Genomic DNA, 19,781 nt, shown 5'->3' on the forward strand with positions numbered 1-19,781 from the left:
GCTACTCCCTCTCCTCCTATCTACAGTTGTACATACCTTGCAAGTGGTGGTTTACTGGAGAGGTGTACATACTAGCCTGAAATAAACTGGCTCAGGTTCTGAGTGTCCTCACTCTGTCTGGACTTCGATGGTTAAATTCGGTGTCACCTACAAATATAAATCTAAAATAGCTTTACTGGAGTGAAAGGAGTCACGATGCTGTTAATTTCTTTGTCTACTGTTCATGCTTCTGGTGGAATTCCACCTGCACTTCTGTAGCTTCTCCTTGTTCAGAGACATCTTTCTAGATTTCTGTTGGTGTTTTCGGTTCCCAAGCAAATTTACTAGTTAAAAATGTGAATTATGGCTAAGAACAAAAAGAGAATGTAATTTAAAATAAATGTGTGTGCCTGGGGCAGTCCATTCATTCCTTCCCCTGTCACATCTCATCTACAAAACCTGGGAGAAACTCATTTTTCCACATTGCCTTAATGCCCTGGTCTCCAAGCTGGGCTCTGTGTTCTAAACTGGCCCCTTTGGCACCTTCCCCCAAAGCAGGTGAGCCCGATGACGTGAGGTTCTCCTGGAGGCTCTGGTGGGAGCTTTGACGAAGGCCGTTCCTCCGCCTTTGGCTTGTGCCGTGGGTGGCACTCTCGGAGGTCCAGGCTGGTCTGGCACTCCCTTGAGAGTGACTGTCAGGGCTCAGCTCATCCCAGGACATGGCAGGGCGCTGCTCAGCCAGTGCTGCTCCCACAGCACCTGCACTACCCTATTGACAGAGAGGAGCACCCATTAGAGCTGATATTTGTACACAGCAGAGCCCTCCACTTGCAGGACAAAGGTGCAGGTTCTACGTGTCTTGGCCCTCAGTGAATGGCTCGCTGTCTAGCAAGTCTCACCCTGCTCCACGGCCACTTCCTTACTTGTTGGACAGATCCCTGGCTACATTCCATCTTCTTTTTCTTGGAGATTGCTGGATTCCAGTGACACACCAGGCTGTCATTTTGGACACTGTAATTCTTGTTACCAAGAAGCCAGTAGGTTTTCATTTTCCCTTTGCCCTGGGACAAGAAGAGGAGAGAGCAGAAACCAGCTATTTTTGTGGGATATGAAGCAGAGCAGAGAATCACTATGGCCAGGGCTACTACTTGCTCTGCATTTATCTCACCCTCTCTCATCGGTGGCTGCTGTTTGGGAAAAGAATTGTAATTTACATATAGTTGGGGTGCTAATAATTCAGTTCAGAGAAAGGTCTTGCTGGTCACTGACCAGTGTTGCTAAGGGTTTAAAACCAGTCTTACACCCATGTGTTGTTGTAACTGAATCCAAACACTGTCACCCATAGTGAAAGGTGTCCCTGCCCATGGCATGGGGGGTTGGAACTAGATGGTCTTTAAGGTCCCGTTCGGTGACATTCCTGTGGTTCCATACAGGTGCAGGCATAGCAGCTGTATTTTAAAGCACACAGTAACATTTTTTTTATCTATTAGGAGGAGTAATGTGTAGTCACTTCCAACTGAATTAGCAAAAGAATCATGGGGCCACGGTTAAAAACTGCCTTGCAATTCACAGAAGAGCAGTGAGCAAATCTATCTTATCTCCTTCCTGTCTCATTAAGCACCTTTACTGTTGCATAGTTACAGAAAAGCTCTTACCTTGACTTCAATTTCTCCTCTCGGTTCAATTTCATATGCATCATCTGTGAGAAGGGCATCATATGTAGCAGAACTGATGTGGATCTTCTGTGCTAGGAGTCAGAAGAGAGCATTAGAAATGAATAATTCCCCTATTCCCAGAGACCACACACCAGCCCTCCTGCATTTATCAGCCCAGTGTTTCCACCTCCTCTTTTGGAAAATGTCAGGTTGAGGAAGAAGCACAAACACAGCTTACCTTGTGCTACTTGGCTTTTGTCACCCTATTTCTTCCCTTATTTCTAGTGCTTTCCAGAAATGGCATAACTGATATGACTCTACTTGTCCACGTGAATACACAAGAGTTTCTCTCGCTTATTTGGTAACTATGTACACAGATAGTGGGGATTGCAGGTCACGCATGTGCTGGTTCTTTAGATCTACGGTAATTAGTTCTCTAGCCTGGGATATGCTGCAGAGAAGGCTCCTTCTGTACAAACCTTACTTCACACTTGGCCATGACCAGTGTGAGGGGTGTTGGGGGTTTTCCTTTCACTGCAGTACCCAAGAGACACAGAGTGAGGATGTGAGCCTCACTGGTGTGTAAGGAAGACACAGATTGTGCCCGAGTCACTTACGCAAGCTGGTGGACTCCATGCGGGAGGCTGTGTTTACGGTGTCCCCAAAAAGGCAATAACGAGGCATTTTGTACCCCACAACTCCAGCTACACAGGGCCCTGAGAAAACACAAGGCAGAGACACCCCAAGAAGAAACAAGTGGAAAAAGTGCAGGGAGATGCCAAATCCAGACACCTTTGCTAGTCACTGCAGATCCTCAGAGGGCAGTGGGAATTGGGAATACTCAGTCCATCTAGGGCCTGACTGACCAGTATTAACATAAGGAGAGAAGTCACGATTTGATTAGCTGTAGCTAATTGGTGCTGGGATCAGGGGAAGATGCACTTGGCCAATACTAAATTGTTTCACAGCCCTGATGCAAGCAAAAGTCATTTAATTCCACTGTCACTGCTGGAACTGAGAAAAATAGTCATCCCGGATCCTGCAGAGGGTCAGTGGCTCATCCAGAAATGCAGAATTCTCTTCTCCTCACATAATTGGACTCTGTCCTATTCTCTTTTTCTCATGCCTCCCCCTCAGCTCACGTACCTGTGTGTATCCCAGCCCGCAGCTGCAGTTTGCCCATTGGCATATGAGGGATAATGACCTGATGAACTGCTGCCACCAGATCCAGAGACATTTTGGCAATCTCATCAGCATGTTTGGTGCCATTCCGCTCTGGCAGGCCGCTCACTACCATGTAGGCATCGCCAATGGTTTCCACCTGATGGGAAGGAGCACGTGTCACTAACTGGCAGGCACCAAGCTTTTCTTTCAAAAGGAGATCAGAATAAAATCTCTCTCTGCTCTCCACCACTTGCCAAGCTGTGGAATAGTCCTGTGGGATGGTGGGTCTTGGATTTCATGGCTTTTGGCCAGCAGGCCTGGTATATTTGATATTCATTAGGGAACAAAGTAAGGAAGATTCCAGCAGCTTCCAGATTCCTTGCCTGCAGGTTTGTACTCACCTTGTAAACATCGTAAGACTCAATCCTGCTGTCAAAGCAGACGTACAGTTTGTTGAGCATCTCAACAACTTGCAAGGGAGTGCAGGAGGCAGCAATGCTTGTGAACCCCACGATGTCCGAGAAAAAGATGGTCACCTGTCACAGGGAGAAGGAAGTGTGAAGCTAAGGTCTCCAGGGCACAGTGGCAGAGCCTCTGAAGGGTTTGGGGATTTGTGAAATTCTGAGCAGGACGGCCAGAGGCATAGGCTGCATGTAGAACTAGTGTTGCAGAACTGAATAGATACAATGCCAGAGGAACAAGCTCTGGCTCTGAATTGCTCTCTATTACTTTGACAGATAAAATTGTGTTTACGTCCAAAGTTTGGCATCTGCGCTTCTCTGAACACCTGGTGCTAAATGGGAAACTGAAAGTCAAATGCCTTGAATCTTGCAAGCAGTGATCAACAGACTTCTATAAGAAGCAGGGCCTGATTTTTCTTTTAAAGCAATTTAAATTGTGGTAGAGATCAAAGCTAGGTACCTGAACAAACTGCAGAATAAAAACTCGACTGCTGTCTCTGTGCCTGTTGAATTAGGAAATATGAACTGGACTTTGTTTCTCTTCAAATGATTTTTATCTTATGATCAAGCAATTTGCAGAGAAATTCACTTTATGAAAAAATGAAATTTATAAAAGAAAGAACAACAGAAACCATAATAACTGAATTGAGGAAGGGGGATGTGTATTAGAGCTGTTGGCAAAGAATTAAGTGTTTCTTCTCTTTGCTGCCTGAACTTTGTCAGTGTTGAAACTGAAATTGTTCTTTTATTCATCCTTGGTAATACCAATTAATCTGGAAGAGTCACCTTTTCACTCCCTGCCTTGGTTCAGCTACTTTTGATGTCATGACTATTGTGAGTTATCATTAACTGTGCAATTACAGGTTGCTGTTTCGATAATGACACCTACAAATTAAATGCAAACATTTGTTATTGTGTTTCACAGCTGAAGGTAATGGAGCGTCCAGGGGAAAAGGAGTGAATAGAATTGCAATTACTTTAGCGTGAGGGTTTTGGCTGTGGGGTATGCAGCACAGCTGCTAAACTCAGCACTGACAGCAGCATGGATGCTGCGAGGCAGAGCTGCAAATAACTGGGTGCCTGGCCAAACTCTGCCCTTGGTTTTGTGGCGACAGGCTTTGTTACGGTTACGCTCTTAAGGCTACGAGGTCATCCGACCCTCTCATCCTTCTCTAAGTCCCGTGATCTCTTTCTGGTTGTGTTTATGGAATCATACTGACAAGTCAGACAGGATTTGTCCTATGTTGTTTTTTGGTGACTCTTTCACTTTACAAGGAGGACACTCAGCTCTTATGTACTCATGAGCTAATGATGCTGCCTGGCTCTCATGAATAGGCTCTTAAACCCAAAGAAGACAACTTGTCAATATAGGATCTCTGACATCTAAAGCTACGCTTCTGGAAGTTTCAACTCTTCTTCCTTCCCATCAGCCTAAGTGCTTCATGGCATATTGCACAGCTCTTTCCAAAACCCATCGTGAATATTTGGATTTCCATCCACACTCAGCTGTGGGTGCAAACCAGGTTCCTCAAAACGGTGGCAAGGTAGGTGCTGGGGTTTAGGTGAGTACTTTTCTCTCCTTGGTGTACAGCATCCTTTCTGTTTGCTAACCTGATCATAGTTTTCTGCCTCTACTTTTTGGCATTTCCTTAGCTGCTTGGCCACCGATTTTGGCAACATCTGGTGTAAGAGGTCCTCCGCTAGCCGCCTCTCCCTTTTCAAGTCCTCTGTCTTTTCCTTGAGGTTCCTGGCATAACTGTGAATCCAATCTGTCATTTGCTTGAAGGACATCAGGATTATGGGGTAAATGAGGCAGGCTATCACTAACAGACCGATCTTAAGGCTCATTGTGGACAGGATTTCTTTAGATTTCCTGAGGAGCTTTTCCTTTCCCTTCTGCAGCAGGCAGCTTTGTACGTAATCCAGTCCCTTTACCAAGGATTCCATGGACATAAATTCATCTGAGTCCAGGAATGGGATGAAAAAAGAGATTCCTTCATAGTAGGTGAAATGAAGTGATAAATTGACATTATCCACCCAGCACTTACGTACACTCTCTGATGAGAAGATAGCATAGTTTAGAATGGCAAAAAACTGCTGCAATGTTGTTTGAAAGCTTGTAGATGCTGGCATTAGATGAGCTTTGAGCATGGCTTCTCTTATTTGAAGGATGAGTTTAAAAGCTACTACGTCTGCCCGGTCAGGATCGTATCTCATAGCTTTGAGGTCTTCACGGGGGCTACTAAAACGCGCCAGCAGTTCAGAGATCACTCTGGATAGCAGCTGGCTGGCTTCACTATCCCCTGTGCCATTTAATTTTTGTCTCATGTCAGAGATGTAAAATCTACAAACGGAGCTTTTCTCCTTGCATTGGCAATTCTCGCAATACAGTTCTGCTTCGCTCGCCTTACAGAGGGAGTTTAAATTCCCCAGTAGCTGAGCATGAAATGATCTCCTCTTGTCGGCTGCTGGGAACAGCCAGCTGTGCCTTTCTTCCTGCAGGAGATAGATGAAGCGAACAGCCCAAAGGTTTTCACAAGAGCCAAGTTCCTGAAGAGCTTTCCCTGTGTTTCTCCATATTTCCAAGCTGTTGCTCAAATCAAAAGAAATGGCTCCGAGAAGGCTGCAGAGGGAGACCATGCATGTTGCCAAAATCCTTCGGACTGTTTTCCTACCGCCAGCACTGGAGGAGGGAGAACATCTGAAAAAAGGAAAACCACAACAAAAAAAAGGTGTGGCAGTGTCTGACCCCTGGGGTGTTTCTTGCAGCTCCTGAAAACATAACTAGAACTAGCAGTGATACTGAAGAACTCACGTGCGTTCTGAAATAAAGTATGGGGATCATGTGATCATGCCTTAGCTGAGTGTTATTGAAAGACATGTTTTACTGTATTTTTTTTCCACCTGACATTTTATTTTCAAAGAAAAGGTGTAGTAAGGAGACAGCTTCCATGACACACTCAGAGCTGCAAAAACATATGAATGAAATCATAGTTTTTCTGTGGGTATTAAGACTGATAAAATAACTTGCTGTAGGTTTTATACGCTATGGTACTTCCATCCAAATGTTAGAAGCCTGTGAAAAGACGGGCTACTTATTTCAGTGACGACAAACTGCAACTCTCGAATTTTTTTATAAACTTCTAAAATTTGTTCTTAACAGGATTTTCCAGCTGATTAATAATTTGTCTTGATATGTACAAATGAGCCCAGACGTTTCCACAATATTGTCTAAGTATTTCAAAAGGAAAATGAATCAAATTCCAATTCTGTTTCATTTTTTACAGAAGCATATACATATCCATTTATTTACTGTTTGAGCTTCATGATTGCCTCTTCTGCCCTTCTCTTTCACGCTGCACATAATTGACTTCCATGCTCCATAGAGCAAAGTAATTTGTAATGATTTTCATTTTCAGAACTATTAATCAATCATTTGCAATTTTACATTAATGATACTCATGAAAACAACTCAGGATGTTATGCTGAAGATGGTGATTCCTGAAAAACCGGGCAAACCTTATTTCCACTGGTAAACATTGTAGACGTGATTGAAAAAAGCCTTGCTCTTTCAGATAGGTGAAATCACGTTTCTAATAAGATAAATAAAACCCCAGTAAAGCCTGCTATTTCTCAGCAGGGGCTGATATTAGGCAAAACAAGTTCCATCTGGGCTGTCCGTAGCAGAATGGTGGACAGCGGTTGCAAAGTGAAAGGAAACATAATAAAATTACAGTCCTCAAAGATGATAGACAGCCATGTTTTCTTATTTATGTAATACAATTTATGTTTAATAATATATATTGATTTATTTTCAATCCAAAGGTAAGAACTGCAAAACATCTGACTGAAAGGAAATGCAAACCTAAAAAAATTAACTTCTGAACTCAGAAGCATTTCTGTTCTTATAGTGAACTTCCAGTTTTTCCTTACTCTAACTACTGCTTACCTTTGAGTTGCTTGTCCTCGGTTTTCAATCAATCATTTTACTTTTGTATCCGCCAAAATATGTGCCAGGAGGGAGAAGGAAAACACAACAAAAATTCACCTTGATTTTATACTGCCTACCTTTTATTACGATGAAAGAAATACAAATAGGGGCTTTAATGCAGTATCAGGCTAAAAGGTGGTGATTCTGTTCGTGCTGCGCAAAAAAGTCCCCATTTGTGTCTGGGCGTCAGCCAACAGTGACAGTTCAGGGGTCTTCACCTGGCATCTGAATGACTTAAGATGAGCAATGGGGACGTGGAGAGAGGTCTGCAGAGACACCACCGGCACTCGCTGCAGGATTTTACCCTTGCCTTTGCCAAGTCCCAAGATCACAGGGTGTTAAAACCTCTCTCTAAAAGCATTTTTTTGCAGCGCTCCCACACTCACCTGCACGGACCTGCTTGCCCCAGTGCTGCCTTCCCACTGGGCATTGCCACCGCTTGCTCGCAGGCTCAGGGGTCCTGCCAGCCACCCGCCTGCTGCCTTCAGCCCTGCCAGTGCCTGGCTTTCTCACCCCCTACCCCCCGAGTGGTTCCCATGGCTCTGGCTCTTCCCACTGCCCAGCCCCTTCACAGCAGGCTTGCATCTTCCCCAGAATGAGGGTCACAAGTTCCAGCCCCAGACAGGGGAAGGGCTGTAAAGGGTCTCCAGCTTTATCACTAAATACAGGCTCTGGTCTTGACAACGCCCAGTGACAGGGACACGTGGTTTTCTTTCATGTTGCGAAAAATAGTTTTTATTGCAGTATGGGTAGATATAATACTTGTGTTGTTAAAAGCATAATTTCCCAGCTCTTTGAGATCAAAGGTGTCGTGATTGTGACTTTATTCAAACTGTTTTCCTTCTTGGCATCTATCATCCAGTTCTCTCTGGATTAGTTGGTTGCCATAACCTACAAAAATGTGAAAGAAGTGAAAAATCAGATCATGAAACCCAGGAATTTGTGAATAGTATATGTTGCATCCAAGATGTAGGATTTAAATAACTAAAATAAGACTTTTGCTTCTCAGTCACTTTTTAGATTAAAGTTTATATTAAATTAAATAACAATTGATATTCCAGACTTGAGCAGCATGTGCTGCCTTCTAGGATGCAATTGCAACAGTCGGTGTTACTGATGAATGCAAACTTGAGTAATCACTCCTGAGGTCCTACTGGTAAAATTTTTACGACTATAAATAGAGTTCTAGTATAAAGGGAGAATAAATTCCTAAACATTGAGACATTTAAAAGTGAAAATAACTCGGATAACTATTTAAGAAGAGGCTACTTTCTTTTTGCTGCGGAGGTTGCTTTGCTGTGGTTAGGGCTTGGTCTAGAGAGGTTACTGGTATGTATAGTGGCATTTGAATCAAAAGTGATACAGCTCGCTAAGGAAGTAGCAGAAATGTCAATCAGAGAGAACCTCAAAAAGGGCCAAGAGTCTGAATTCTCTAGGAGCAGCACCTAGAACCTTACCTGCTGGATCCAGCTATTGTAAGCGGAGACCCGAGTGAAGACAGAAGGCTTCTGGTAATAATTGCAGCCAAAAGCAGAGCCAAAGCTGACTATACCATGTACTTCCCACCTGCCGTCAGCACCTTGGCAGTTCAGTGGGCCACCAGAGTCCCCCTGGGAGGAAAGGGCACACGGTTAATGGTGGTCACAGTGTGAATAGCTCCTCCTTGGTTTCCTTACTCTTTCCTTCCCATCAGGCCTGCTTGTGCCCGAAGCCAAGCCCTAAGGGCGATGTTCTCTAGACTCACATTACAGCTGGAGGTGATTCCATCCCCGCCAGCGCAAACCATGGTGGGTTTCACCGTGCTTCCCCACCAGCTAGGCTTGGAGCAAGTTGCGTAATCCACCACCAGCAGAAGGCCTTGCTGCAGGTCGTCTGGCAGAGCTCCGTTCGCTGGGAGGGAATAGAAACAAAGGAGTCATGGTACCAGCTGGCACTGAAGAAAGAACAAAACTGCCGTGTTAACTTTCTCCCAGGATCTGGGTACTCTCCCTCCAGGTAAGAAACTCCTGTATTAAAGGAGAGGCTGTATAATCCATGCCTTAGCTGCATTCTCTTATAGTAAAAACATAAAAAGGCCTTAACTTACTAATAATTTGTGTTCTGTTTAAAAATGTCTCATTATTAGCGAAATGCAGGGCTGCTCTTCAGTCAGGAGTTTGTAATTTACTTATCACTCTAGGAATTGCCTCTTGAGCCGGCCTGACACTTCTGCTGGAGTCTGAGGTGTTCTTCCTATTCACTTACGTGTCTTTTCAGTTATTCGGCGGGTATGTTAGGATTAGCAAATTCACCAGTCTGCACACTGTTGTTTGTGTCACAACAGCTTGGAAAAGCTTGGTACGGAGCCCTCTAGTGCTTTACCAGCCCTGTTACACGCAAACTAAACTTCAAAGGCGGGGAAAAATCATCCATCCCTGATAAACTGCCTCACTGCTCTGAGGCTGAGGGGGTCTTGAGCACCATCAGCAGCCTTTTCTCAATCAATCCCAAAGGAGAAGGCAGTACTGAAAGGTTTTGTTGAACAGTTTTGAAGATGTCCAAGTACTTACTCTGCAGTCTTCCCCACCCTGTCACGTAGCAGGCAGTGTTGGACAACAGGATGCTTTGGGCGGGGGGGAGGCAGGCCAGCCTAATGTGGTCACTCAAGGTGACGTGTTCTGCGAGTTTGATCAAGGCGATGTCGTACCTGTGGTCAGATGCACGGGTGTGGGAGTGGGGAGGAGAAAGGGAAGGGCAGAAGAGGTTTGCAAATAGGTTAAGAAACAGTAGCGTGAGTGGTTAGCAGTTATACAGCACTTGGCCTATTCGAACGGGATGCAAGGGGGTGTAACCAGTAAAGATTCCTCCACCCTCAAAGCAATGAGGAAATCAATGGGCTGGAAGACTGTTCCCTGCAGAATTTTCCTGCTGGGAGCTTTCTGGAAATTGCCTGGACATGAACATGCAAAATGGCATCTGAAAACACAGTTAATTGATAAGCAATTAAAATTGAAAGTTCTTTTATCTTCTCTTGAGGGGGGAAAGTACAAACTGGATACTCAACTCTGAGGCAACCTTTAGAAGTAGCACGGGAAGCTGTAACACGAGACTCTAAACATTAACCCGTTGAGCCTCCACGGCTCAGAGCGGGTGGGACTCAGGCAGTTTGATTTTAGCCCTGCATCTAGTAACTGAAAAAATACTTGCCACCAACTTACCCATTTGCAACATTCTGGGGATCCCAGTTCCCATTGACAATGATTTTTTCTGGAGAAAGTGCAATGGATCCTTGTTCCTCAACGGCTAGGTTGTATTTTCCAAGATATACTCGGTATTCCCTAGAAGAACTGGGCGAGAAAAGGACTAACAGTTACGCAGGCTTGCTGCTTAGGCATCTGCCACCTGAGATATTCAGTAAGAATGTCCTTAAGACTGTAATGTCACATCACATGGATGGTTTGGCTGGAGCTGAGCCCACCTCTGACTGATTTGCTAAGGACAAGGCAGTGTGTGCTAGGCTTAATAATCATGTCATCTCCAAGGCGTCCTGTCAACTCCCGCTTGAGGCTTCATTAACAAGCACACGATGCCTCCCATCTCTGCAGGATTCAGCTCGTATTCTTCAGTGAAGTAAACAATTTGGACTGCTCTTTTGACAGCAATAAACAGCTTCAGTGATGAACAGCTCTGTGATTGATATCATATGTAGGATTTGTAATAATAACATGCAGCCAATCCTTCCTATTTCATGTGACATTTTCTACAACTTAGTGTGGAAGGCTTTGATGATGAAAGGGCATAGCTGTACCTGATCACTTCTTTGTTTTTCTGCCCCACAGCATGAAGAGCTGACTGAAAGTGACGGGTTACCTGATGCAGTGCGCAGCTGTCATCACCCAGTTGGTTGCAATGAGGGTTCCGCCGCAGGTGTGGTACCATTTGCCGTTCGATTTGTATTGGAGGGAGGCCTAGGACCAACATATCAAGTAAGGCTCAGGTTTTTGCTTAGGGATTTTTCATTCTTGTGCTTTCTTCCCGCACCCAGAACACAACTTGCTGCTGGAAGATGGTGGGAGGCTTTTAAGCAACACATTTCCAACACCTAGGTACAGAAAAGGTTTCCCTCCTTCCCCATCATCCAAAAGCCACATTGTTTTTTAAATGTTCTTTCTTCCAAAGCTCTCGCTAAGCCTGGCCCAATTAAAGCATTTCATTTGCTTTAGAAATTTAGCTCCATGTGCAACTGTGCTGCAGTAGGCATTGTGTACTCCACTGAATTTCACAGTTGTCTTGCTTAGAAATGGGATGATGCCCAAGGCTACTGAAAGGACATGAAAGCCTGCATAGCCTGCAAGAGCTGGCACAGTCAGAGCTTTCTTATAACGACTGGAAACTTTGGGATTGATCAGAATGTAATATTCAAAACCTAAGGCATGGCAGGCTTGCTGGATTAAATGGGATACAAGACCTGGGTTTGTTCAGCCATGTCATGTGAGGGTAGCGCAACCCTAATTGTTCCAGGGAAAGCAAAAACCGACAAACCTGCCAGGGCCAGCTGTATGGTCTTGCATTTTCCCCCCCTACGACTCTAGACACAGCAGGTGGGTAGGCAGGAATCCCGCAGCCGAAGGCTAGAAGACATACAAAAAATGGGATGTGTGAAAAGTAAGAGGCATAAAAAATGTCTGTAAGAGAAGGTTTTTCCCCTAAATACAGACTGTGCACAGAACATTGCAAGGTACAAATACAGGCTGTGATTGAATGGGATACAAGTGAAGATAGAGCCATCAGTCAAAACTGACCGATGTCATATAAAGCCTGTTGGAACAGTTTCATTTTTCTGACAGATAATCAAATCAAGTTGGCTTAACCAAACTCTCATGCATCAGCTGGGATGCAGCTCTCAGCCATGCGTGTGGATTAACTGTATTTCAGTGTATTCAAGCTAAGTAAAATAACGTTGTGTTTGCTAAAGGCTGCAGTGATGCCAATCAAGCCCCTGTGCTAAGAACAGAATAGCCCAGCACCTAATTACTGTTTTGAGAGAACTTTTTAATTAACTGCTTATGGTGTATCTCTCTTTCGTTGCCTATTTTCCCTAAAAACTGAAAGTTGCTGTTAGATCTTAATTCTTTTCTCCTTAAAACTAATGCTGAAGCTGGGTACGTACCTGCCGCTGCCAGGCTCAACACGGCAAAGAGGATCGCAAGCATGGTGTCGATCAGCTGTGTGCTGCAGGCCCGGCTCTGCGAGCCGTTTTATTTGTTGTCGTTTATCGCTGGGACACGTGACTTAAAATGCGGCTGCTATTCTGATACCAATGGAAAACTTGTGTAATTATGGGATAATTTTTTATATGCACAAGTGCCTAAAAAAAAACAGTTTAGAAGGACCTTGTCTCCAGGAAATATAAACAGCTTGGTTAAGAAAAATTCCAACCGAGTTGGATATCACCTATAGCAGCTGTTTGCTTTCCCATTGCCTTGAAAGTTCGCCACAGAGGTCTTTTCAGGAGGAACACGTCAAATTAATTATTCTACCACTTGAGGGTATGTCAGCAGTAAGAGTGTCTGATATGTTCGGCCAGTGGTAGATTCAGACACCTCAGCGGCGTTGGATTAGACGATCTCTGGAGGCCCCATTCCAACCTTCATTATTGTATGATTCTGTGATGGCTTGAAATTTTATTTTGATCCATTTTGTGTCGTGACTGAACGGCAACTACCAGCGTGTGCTGACTGAAAACCTGTATCCTCTTCTCTAGTCCGTCGCGTGTGTTTTAGCACACCATACTTCTTCAATAAAGCGAACTGCAGTCACTTTGAAGTGGGAGATGTTTCAAGCAGCACAAAGAACCAGCTGTCCGTGACGAGGGAGAAAAACTGGTACAGCTCCGTGAGCCAGACTTCATTTCTTTCCTGTTTACCTCCAATTGCTAGATCAGTAGCACACCCCTGGAAGAGAACGGGGTTCCCGTAGCATTGCAAGGGAGCGTTTTTACACCCCGAATCAGCATGCTGACCTGTGGTATAATGCAGGGTGAGCTTGATGAAAAAGGGTAAACTATTTTCCTCAACAGGAAAAAACAGGCATTTAGAGCACTAAAGAGCTGCTGCCACAGAAGAAACTGTCCTAATTCATTACTGGACATTTGAGATCAATTACTTGATATCAACACTCGCCCTTGTGTCTCTTTTTTTCTTCTACTACAGGAATTTTCCATCCTCTGTCATGTTTCCATCTGCCTATCCTTCACCTGAAAAACTGTTACTGGTTATTTAAAAAACAAACATCTCTATCCCCTAAGCCGGGTCATGCAGAAGGACCAGGCTTACTACAACGGCAACACATAACGCCAGTTTTGTAACCAGAATTGCATCGTACATTCAGACCAAACCCGAGGTTTCAGAAGAGCTGAATCAAACCTATTGCTAAATGTCAGTATTAACAAGCAGCAAAATCCCCGATTTTCATCGCTTCCCTTCAGCAGTAGGTACTGATTTGGATGAAAGATGCCCAGAGCGCCTGCGTGGAAGGCAGAAACACAATGCTTTGCTGTTCTGTCTGCTTCTCAGGATTGTATTATCCTACCCAAACAATAGCACTTGAGAAAGCTGCATTCTGAATTTCAGATGGAATCAACCAAACTCTGCTCTGACATCTTGTATTTATTATCTGACAACAGCATCAATCAGGATTAACTGGCTCAGAATAGATTCTAAACATTTTGTTTCATTAATTATTTGGTTCTTCTTAATATTTGAATTTACAAGCTAAAGAACATCCTATGCTTTTCGGTTTAACTCCCCTGACACTCTCATTTTCACTGAGTATCAACTAAAAATTAAATATAAATTGTGGATGTTCAGTTACTATTTCAACATTCCTGTTCTGGGTGTGCTTGTAGACACAGAACTCTGTGTAGTTCTTTAAGCATTTCTGCAATCATTTCACAAATAACCTTCTGCTGTCTTGCACACTGTAAATAGAGAAACCCTAGTCTGTCGTCTTCCCTTTCCTTATAAAGGAATTCTGAAACAGTTTATTAGATGGGGGGAAGGCTCCTAAGAATCACATTTTTAATGTAAAACTCTGAAAATTTATTTTTTTGGTTCCACTCCTGCTTTATGTAACAATTTCTCATCCATCTTTTCCAGGTCTAGTGTAAACAGGCTTAAGTATCTTCCTTGGACTCAGTGGGCATCGTACTGCTGGCAGTTCTGCAAGTGAACATCAAAAGGCTCAGCCTCCAGCTGATATCCTGGTGGCTTGGAAACATTGGAACCACCGCGCTGGAAGCTCTTACCATCTTTGTGCCAGATGTTTCCCAGGAACAGTAAGAAAGAGCAGGAACTTGTGGTATGTTCTGTTGAAGCGCAATAGGAATCTCTCAGTACACAATGTACGTAGCGTACGATTAACGTACTCCGTTACTTCGCTACCTTCAGTTACTCCGTGTAGGGTAATAACTATGCCAGGCCGCTTACTAAGTGGAATGGGCTGCAGATAAGTAACAGACACTGAAATCTACTTGTCTGAGGGAGACTTTTCATGTGAAACCAGACAATAACTTATTTAAAAGTTCGAGGTTAAATCCTGCACCAGCTTTCCATTGGAAGCACCATTTGTGCCAAGATGGCCATTATATCCAGTACCTGACTGTTCGCTTCTGTGTGTTCTTAAAACTAAAGCCTCAAGATAGACCAAGGCTACGCAGAGACAGGGAAAGGGAGACTAGCACCCCCCTGTGTGCCTGTTACTGTGCCTTCCACGCCGTCTGTTTCCAGCTCAGGCCCATTTATGTGCTATTTTCCACGCTGTGTTTCCTTTTCATCCAAGCACTTTTGTAGTCAGCACTGGCCACGGATGTAACCTAGGCTCCGCTTCTTTTAACTGGGTGGGGAGTAAGGGGAGGAGGGAGCAGAGACAAAGAAAGAAAAAAAAAAACCCAACACAAAAAGAAAAACCAATCACACTTTGGTGATCAGATTAGACTGAAAGATATTTATTTAGAAACAACAGCTTTGGTATTTTAAAACCAAGCAACCTTTAAATCACTAAAAAGTGGGATGTCTACCCCCCTAGCCAAAACAAATCAATGCACAACGTCTCAATATGCTTAGAACAGGAAACCTGCAGATCAGCATTTCCAAGTGTAAATCCAGAAATCATTTAATTGGTTTTGCACTCTACAATCATAAAGGCTGAAAAACCTGTTACCAGCACTTAGATATCTACAACTGACTGACTTCTTACTGAAGTGGAGGCAAAAATTATGAACACCCTCCCTCTCCCCCCAAGCAATAAATTAAAAAAATGTATACCAGAAAGAAAGTTACGCTAAAGTTTTCTAGTTAACTCTCTGCAGGGAATCACCATTCTTTTTTTCCTGTAAAATTAAAAAAAAAAAATCAAAATATCAAAGGACTTGGTATATCTTCAAGTATTTTCACCAAATGGATTACTCTTAGGGAACGGAACAGCTTACAAGGAAAGAGAAACATCTGTTACACAAGCTTCTGGGATAAACGCTTGAATACCCACACCTTCCAAGTCTCCGATTCCTCTCTTAACAAGGCACAAAAGGATTGTTGCTTTCAAAAGGTCCTTGTTCTCAGCTGCAGAACTGTCAGATGTCTTGTGCAAACGGAGGCTGAAAGCAGGACTAAGTTCACTCAGGCGCTGGGACGTTCCCATTTAATGAAACTGGGTGTTGTTTCAACACCGTTCATCTCCCTTACTGCTACAGAGATTCTGAGCTCCAGCTGGCTTCCACTTCATCCCTGTTTCTGGAATCGAGTTCTGCATCATCTTCATTTTAAGAAGGTCCAGTTAAGGTGAGGCAAGAGGCTGGTTTGCTGTACACTGCAAGGCTTTCTGCAGTGCCCAGAAGAGGTGTTAGGTCAGCCCTGGCGCGTAGCTGTGAGGCCTCTCGGCAATTCCGAGCATAGTGTCAGGGACAGTTACCTGCAGCAACGGTTAACAAGTCATTCTGTAAGAGGCAGAAGGCAAGTCTCGTAGGTGACAAAGGCAACCAGATAGACAGCAGTGAAAAAGAGGACATAAAATTTATCATTTCAAGGACACGTTTCAGGATGCACCTCAGGGCACAGCTGTATAAACAATAATGGAAATTACTTCCTGACTGCTTCCTCCTTTTGCACTATGGTTTGATCACGATCACAGGCTTATAGCTGCAGTGGTCTGTGACACACCTATCTATTCTACCTCTTCCTAGGTTAGTCTGTCTGGCCACAAGCACCTTCCACGCTCATCCTCTCAATGGATGACAGGTAGTACGACCTGCTTGGGATCAGGCCTGCTCTCCAGTGCTCAGCCCTACAAAGCCAGTGAGCTGAGAGGGCAACTGCCAACTGCCTTTAAACACCCCTCCCACACTGACTGTCGAGTTCAGTCTAGAACCAGTCTCCAGCCTCAGCTATCCAAAACTGAATTTCCTCTTATAATTTGGAAAAAAACAGGTCAATTTAAGCTAGAACTTTCCCTCTGATGGCTCCATTTAACTACATCTGTTTGTTTTTTCTTTTCAAGCACACGCTACACTTAACTCTGTTCAACCCTAAGGAGGTGAACTAGGGGGAGGCTAGCCATGAACACCACAGCTAGCTCACACAGCAAATCCTGCCTCATCTTTCATTTCCACTCTTTATCAACACACATCCAGAAAATACCAGTAGTAACAGCAGATATTGCCATTTATTGTCTATTCTCTGCTAAGTTTTTACTAACAACTAAGTTTTCTAAGGCAACCCAAAACAAGAATTTCAAATCCCTTACGCCCAAGTGAGATGCAGTGGAGCTTGAAGTCAGAACCTTCAACTCTGAGTAAAACGCACCCAGTACTTTCCTTCACCCAGCCACGTATTTTGTCTGAATGGGCGAAACACCAGCTCAGCACTTTCCCCAAACAGTGGTGGTAAAGGTGGTTCCACGGAGGACTGCATCTACGAACATCTACCAGTTGCCCCACCGAGTCAGGACCCTGGCCTAAGAACACCAGCTGGCACTCGCGTGCTCTGTATGCCACATCACACCTCCAAACCCGGCAGACAAGTGCGTGCGTCTCCCACACAGCAGCAAAGACAAGTACAGCAGCTCTCTCACAAGCGTCCCGGTACCGCCTAAACAGAGACATCAGCTTGTGACACAGCTGCAAGTGTTGGCTTAAAAACAAGCAACGTCCTACAGCAGTGTGTGGAAAAGGACAGAAATATTGCGTCCGCCTTGATCTGCAGCCTTACAAATGCTTAAGGACAAAGATGACTTTTGTAATGTTTGTGAGCCCTACCATTCCAATCCTGCCCTAATCCTCCTTCTTGCAAGAAAAGGTCACAGATCACTTGTTGCAGGAAAGACTCCAAGTCCTCACAGTCCAAGACAAACCCTCCCTAGGCACAGCTGACAGAAAATCAGGTTGACAAGACTCAGTGGACAGCAGCCAAAAGCAGCAGCCTTATACCTTACTCCTGAAGAGCGGCTTGGCTCCTGGCCCACAATATTCGTTGTAGATGAGTTTGAACAGAAACAAGTGAAACAAAGTGATTAAGGAGGCCACGCTGAACCAGAACAAGAAGGGTAAGCCCGGGTATTGCTTGGCCATGTGTTCCTCGTGAGCCAGAATAGCTTTTAGATGGAGTGTGTGTCTCAGGTCCTGCAAGTGGATCAAATCTGTTGATATATAAAGCAGTGGCGTGATGGGCTGAGTCACCATGACAGGGAACGTATGACCTCGTGCCTCTGAGGTCAGCTCCACAGGCTCGTTCATACAGCCTGCCTCACACGCGTACAGTCTAACTGGCTTGTCTTGGAATTTCACAGACACATGCAGGAAGGGCTTTCCTTCAGCATCCAGCAGAACAGCTAGATTAATCAAGTCCTTATTGTAATGGATCCCACGTAAGGAATAGCTGTTATGAAGCACATCAGGGTCAGCCTGAAACTGAAGATGGTTTTCGGTGAACTGCAGACCCCCAAAACTAAGCACCATTCCCTGCATAAGGCCATGGACTCCAGCTGCCACGAGACCCTTGCATCCCCGCTTCTGGAGCGTTAGCTTCCACAGGTCTGAGAGTTGCAAGATCTGGGTGACACTGGTCAGCTTTGCTGGCCACAGGTTCTCTGCGTGCATGGTGGCGTGGCCACTGAAGCAGTGGTCAGCATAGTTCAAGCTGGCTTCCATTTTTTCTCTGTCCTCACCAGCAATGAGTGGATCTAGCAGAGGAGCCGGCATGCTTGACAGCACGTAGTAGAGGGTCATGTTAACAGTCTCGCTGGACGGCGTATGCGAATCTGTGATCTTTCTCATTTCAACCCCTGTAATAAAAGAAAACAACCCACAGTCAGAGGACCACACGTATATGACATTAACTGGGAGAAAAAGAAGATCAGATGTGCACGTCATCGTTCAGTACACCAGCGTTCTTTACGACATCTAAGAAACCTTTGCCCATGAAACACTGAAGTGAAATGTTTCCTTCTATTTCCTTAGATGCTCCCTCTGCCACTCGGAGTCTGAATGCCGAAGTTTGATATACGGATGCCTTATGGAGCTGTCACCACGAGTCCGCAAGAATGGGCAAAGAACATCTGACTTTTTACTGGCTACAAAACAGCACGTTCTGCATTACTTGGGCAGCTCCTCTTTCATGCAAGGCCATGAAAAATCTTATTTTAAGCAAAATCATCCTTGTGGGACAGTCCTTAACTTCCATGAAGGAATCTGTCCATTATTCTGTCACTAGAGGTCAACCCTATTTCCAACTTCAGGCTGACATGCTGGGCAAATCAGTAAAGTTCCTAAAGACATGAAAGCCAGCACATCCAGAGTTTCAATTAGAAATGTTCTTCCATCATTTCCTTTATGCTGTAAGGAATACTGCACTTTTATAGAGTCCGTTGGGTTCCAAACCAGGAACGCTGTTTTATTATTCCACAACATGCCTTCTGGCCTCCAAGAGAAAACCATCAGGAAGAGTGGAGCCTCTAGGGACCTTACAGCAACCAGGCCACTGAGCTTTCAGCTGCCCTCTAAAGGAACTCTTTGGAAGCTGAGCATCACTTTCCTTACCTGAAATGAACAGGTCTGACCAGGTCTGTTGGTGCTCCTGGAAAAGATCTTCCACCCCCATCTGCATCACCTCCAGCATCTCTTTCTTGGCCGACTCCCTCAGCTTGCTGAAAGTCTCCTCCAGCCTGGAGACCTCGATGGGCTCCGAGGTGTAGACCACAGAGAGCACGGTTTCGTCGAAGTGGGATTTGGGTGCCACTTGCACCCGGCTCACGAGCTTCTTGGCAGCCACCACCATCAGCACCACCTTGGGGCTCCCGGCCAGCAGCAGGCGACCGGAGGAGAGCAGGAACTGCCGCTCCTCCACCTTCTCCAGGCTGGTGGCGAAGCGGCTGCCCAGCGAGGGTGCGGAAGCCGGGGCAGAGGCCTCGAAGGCGGCCACCCGCTCGGTGGGATTGGCGATGCGGATGCGCTGCAGGTAGAGGTGCGGCCGGCTCCGGTGGGCCACCACCTCCTCCCGCACC

The 19,781-nt window shown here is 44.9% G+C and overlaps 2 protein-coding genes across 2 annotated transcripts; both read right to left on the reverse strand.

Annotated features, from left to right (window-relative positions):
- Positions 1-418: 418 nt before the first annotated feature.
- Positions 419-12,442, reverse strand: LOC104508978. The gene is made up of 14 exons (XM_010150758.1): positions 12,400-12,442; positions 11,772-11,860; positions 11,100-11,197; positions 10,448-10,576; positions 9,800-9,936; positions 8,995-9,140; positions 8,708-8,860; positions 3,335-3,368; positions 3,200-3,267; positions 2,781-2,955; positions 2,252-2,350; positions 1,635-1,726; positions 903-1,040; positions 419-748 (listed from the first exon to the last, which is right to left on the reverse strand). Exons 1-14 carry the CDS (start codon positions 12,440-12,442, stop codon positions 419-421), a joined length of 1,731 nt encoding a protein of 576 aa, XP_010149060.1.
- Positions 12,443-17,703: 5,261 nt separating this feature from the next.
- KIAA2013 (KIAA2013 ortholog) lies at positions 17,704-19,777 on the reverse strand (the record flags this gene model as incomplete). The annotated part of the gene is made up of 2 exons (XM_010150759.1): positions 17,704-18,563; positions 19,318-19,777. Coding segments are annotated over 2 exons (1,320 nt in total), but the record flags the coding sequence as incomplete, so codon positions are not given.
- Positions 19,778-19,781: the final 4 nt, after the last annotated feature.

The sequence above is a fragment of the Eurypyga helias genome, unplaced genomic scaffold, assembly GCF_000690775.1.
Source record: "Eurypyga helias isolate BGI_N326 unplaced genomic scaffold, ASM69077v1 scaffold36594, whole genome shotgun sequence".
Classification (NCBI taxonomy): domain Eukaryota; kingdom Metazoa; phylum Chordata; class Aves; order Eurypygiformes; family Eurypygidae; genus Eurypyga; species Eurypyga helias.

Bases quoted from the DNA above. Each gene is read 5' to 3' on its own strand.
- LOC104508978 (XM_010150758.1), bottom strand. From the start codon at position 12,442: ATGCTTGCGATCCTCTTTGCCGTGTTGAGCCTGGCAGCGGCAG. The intron at 8,861-8,994 runs GTGAGTCTAGAG...CTTTCCTCCCAG, and splicing joins GAATCACCTCCAGCTGTAAT to GGGGACTCTGGTGGCCCACT. The intron at 2,956-3,199 runs GTGAGTACAAAC...CCTTCCCATCAG, and splicing joins AGTCTTACGATGTTTACAAG to GTGGAAACCATTGGCGATGC.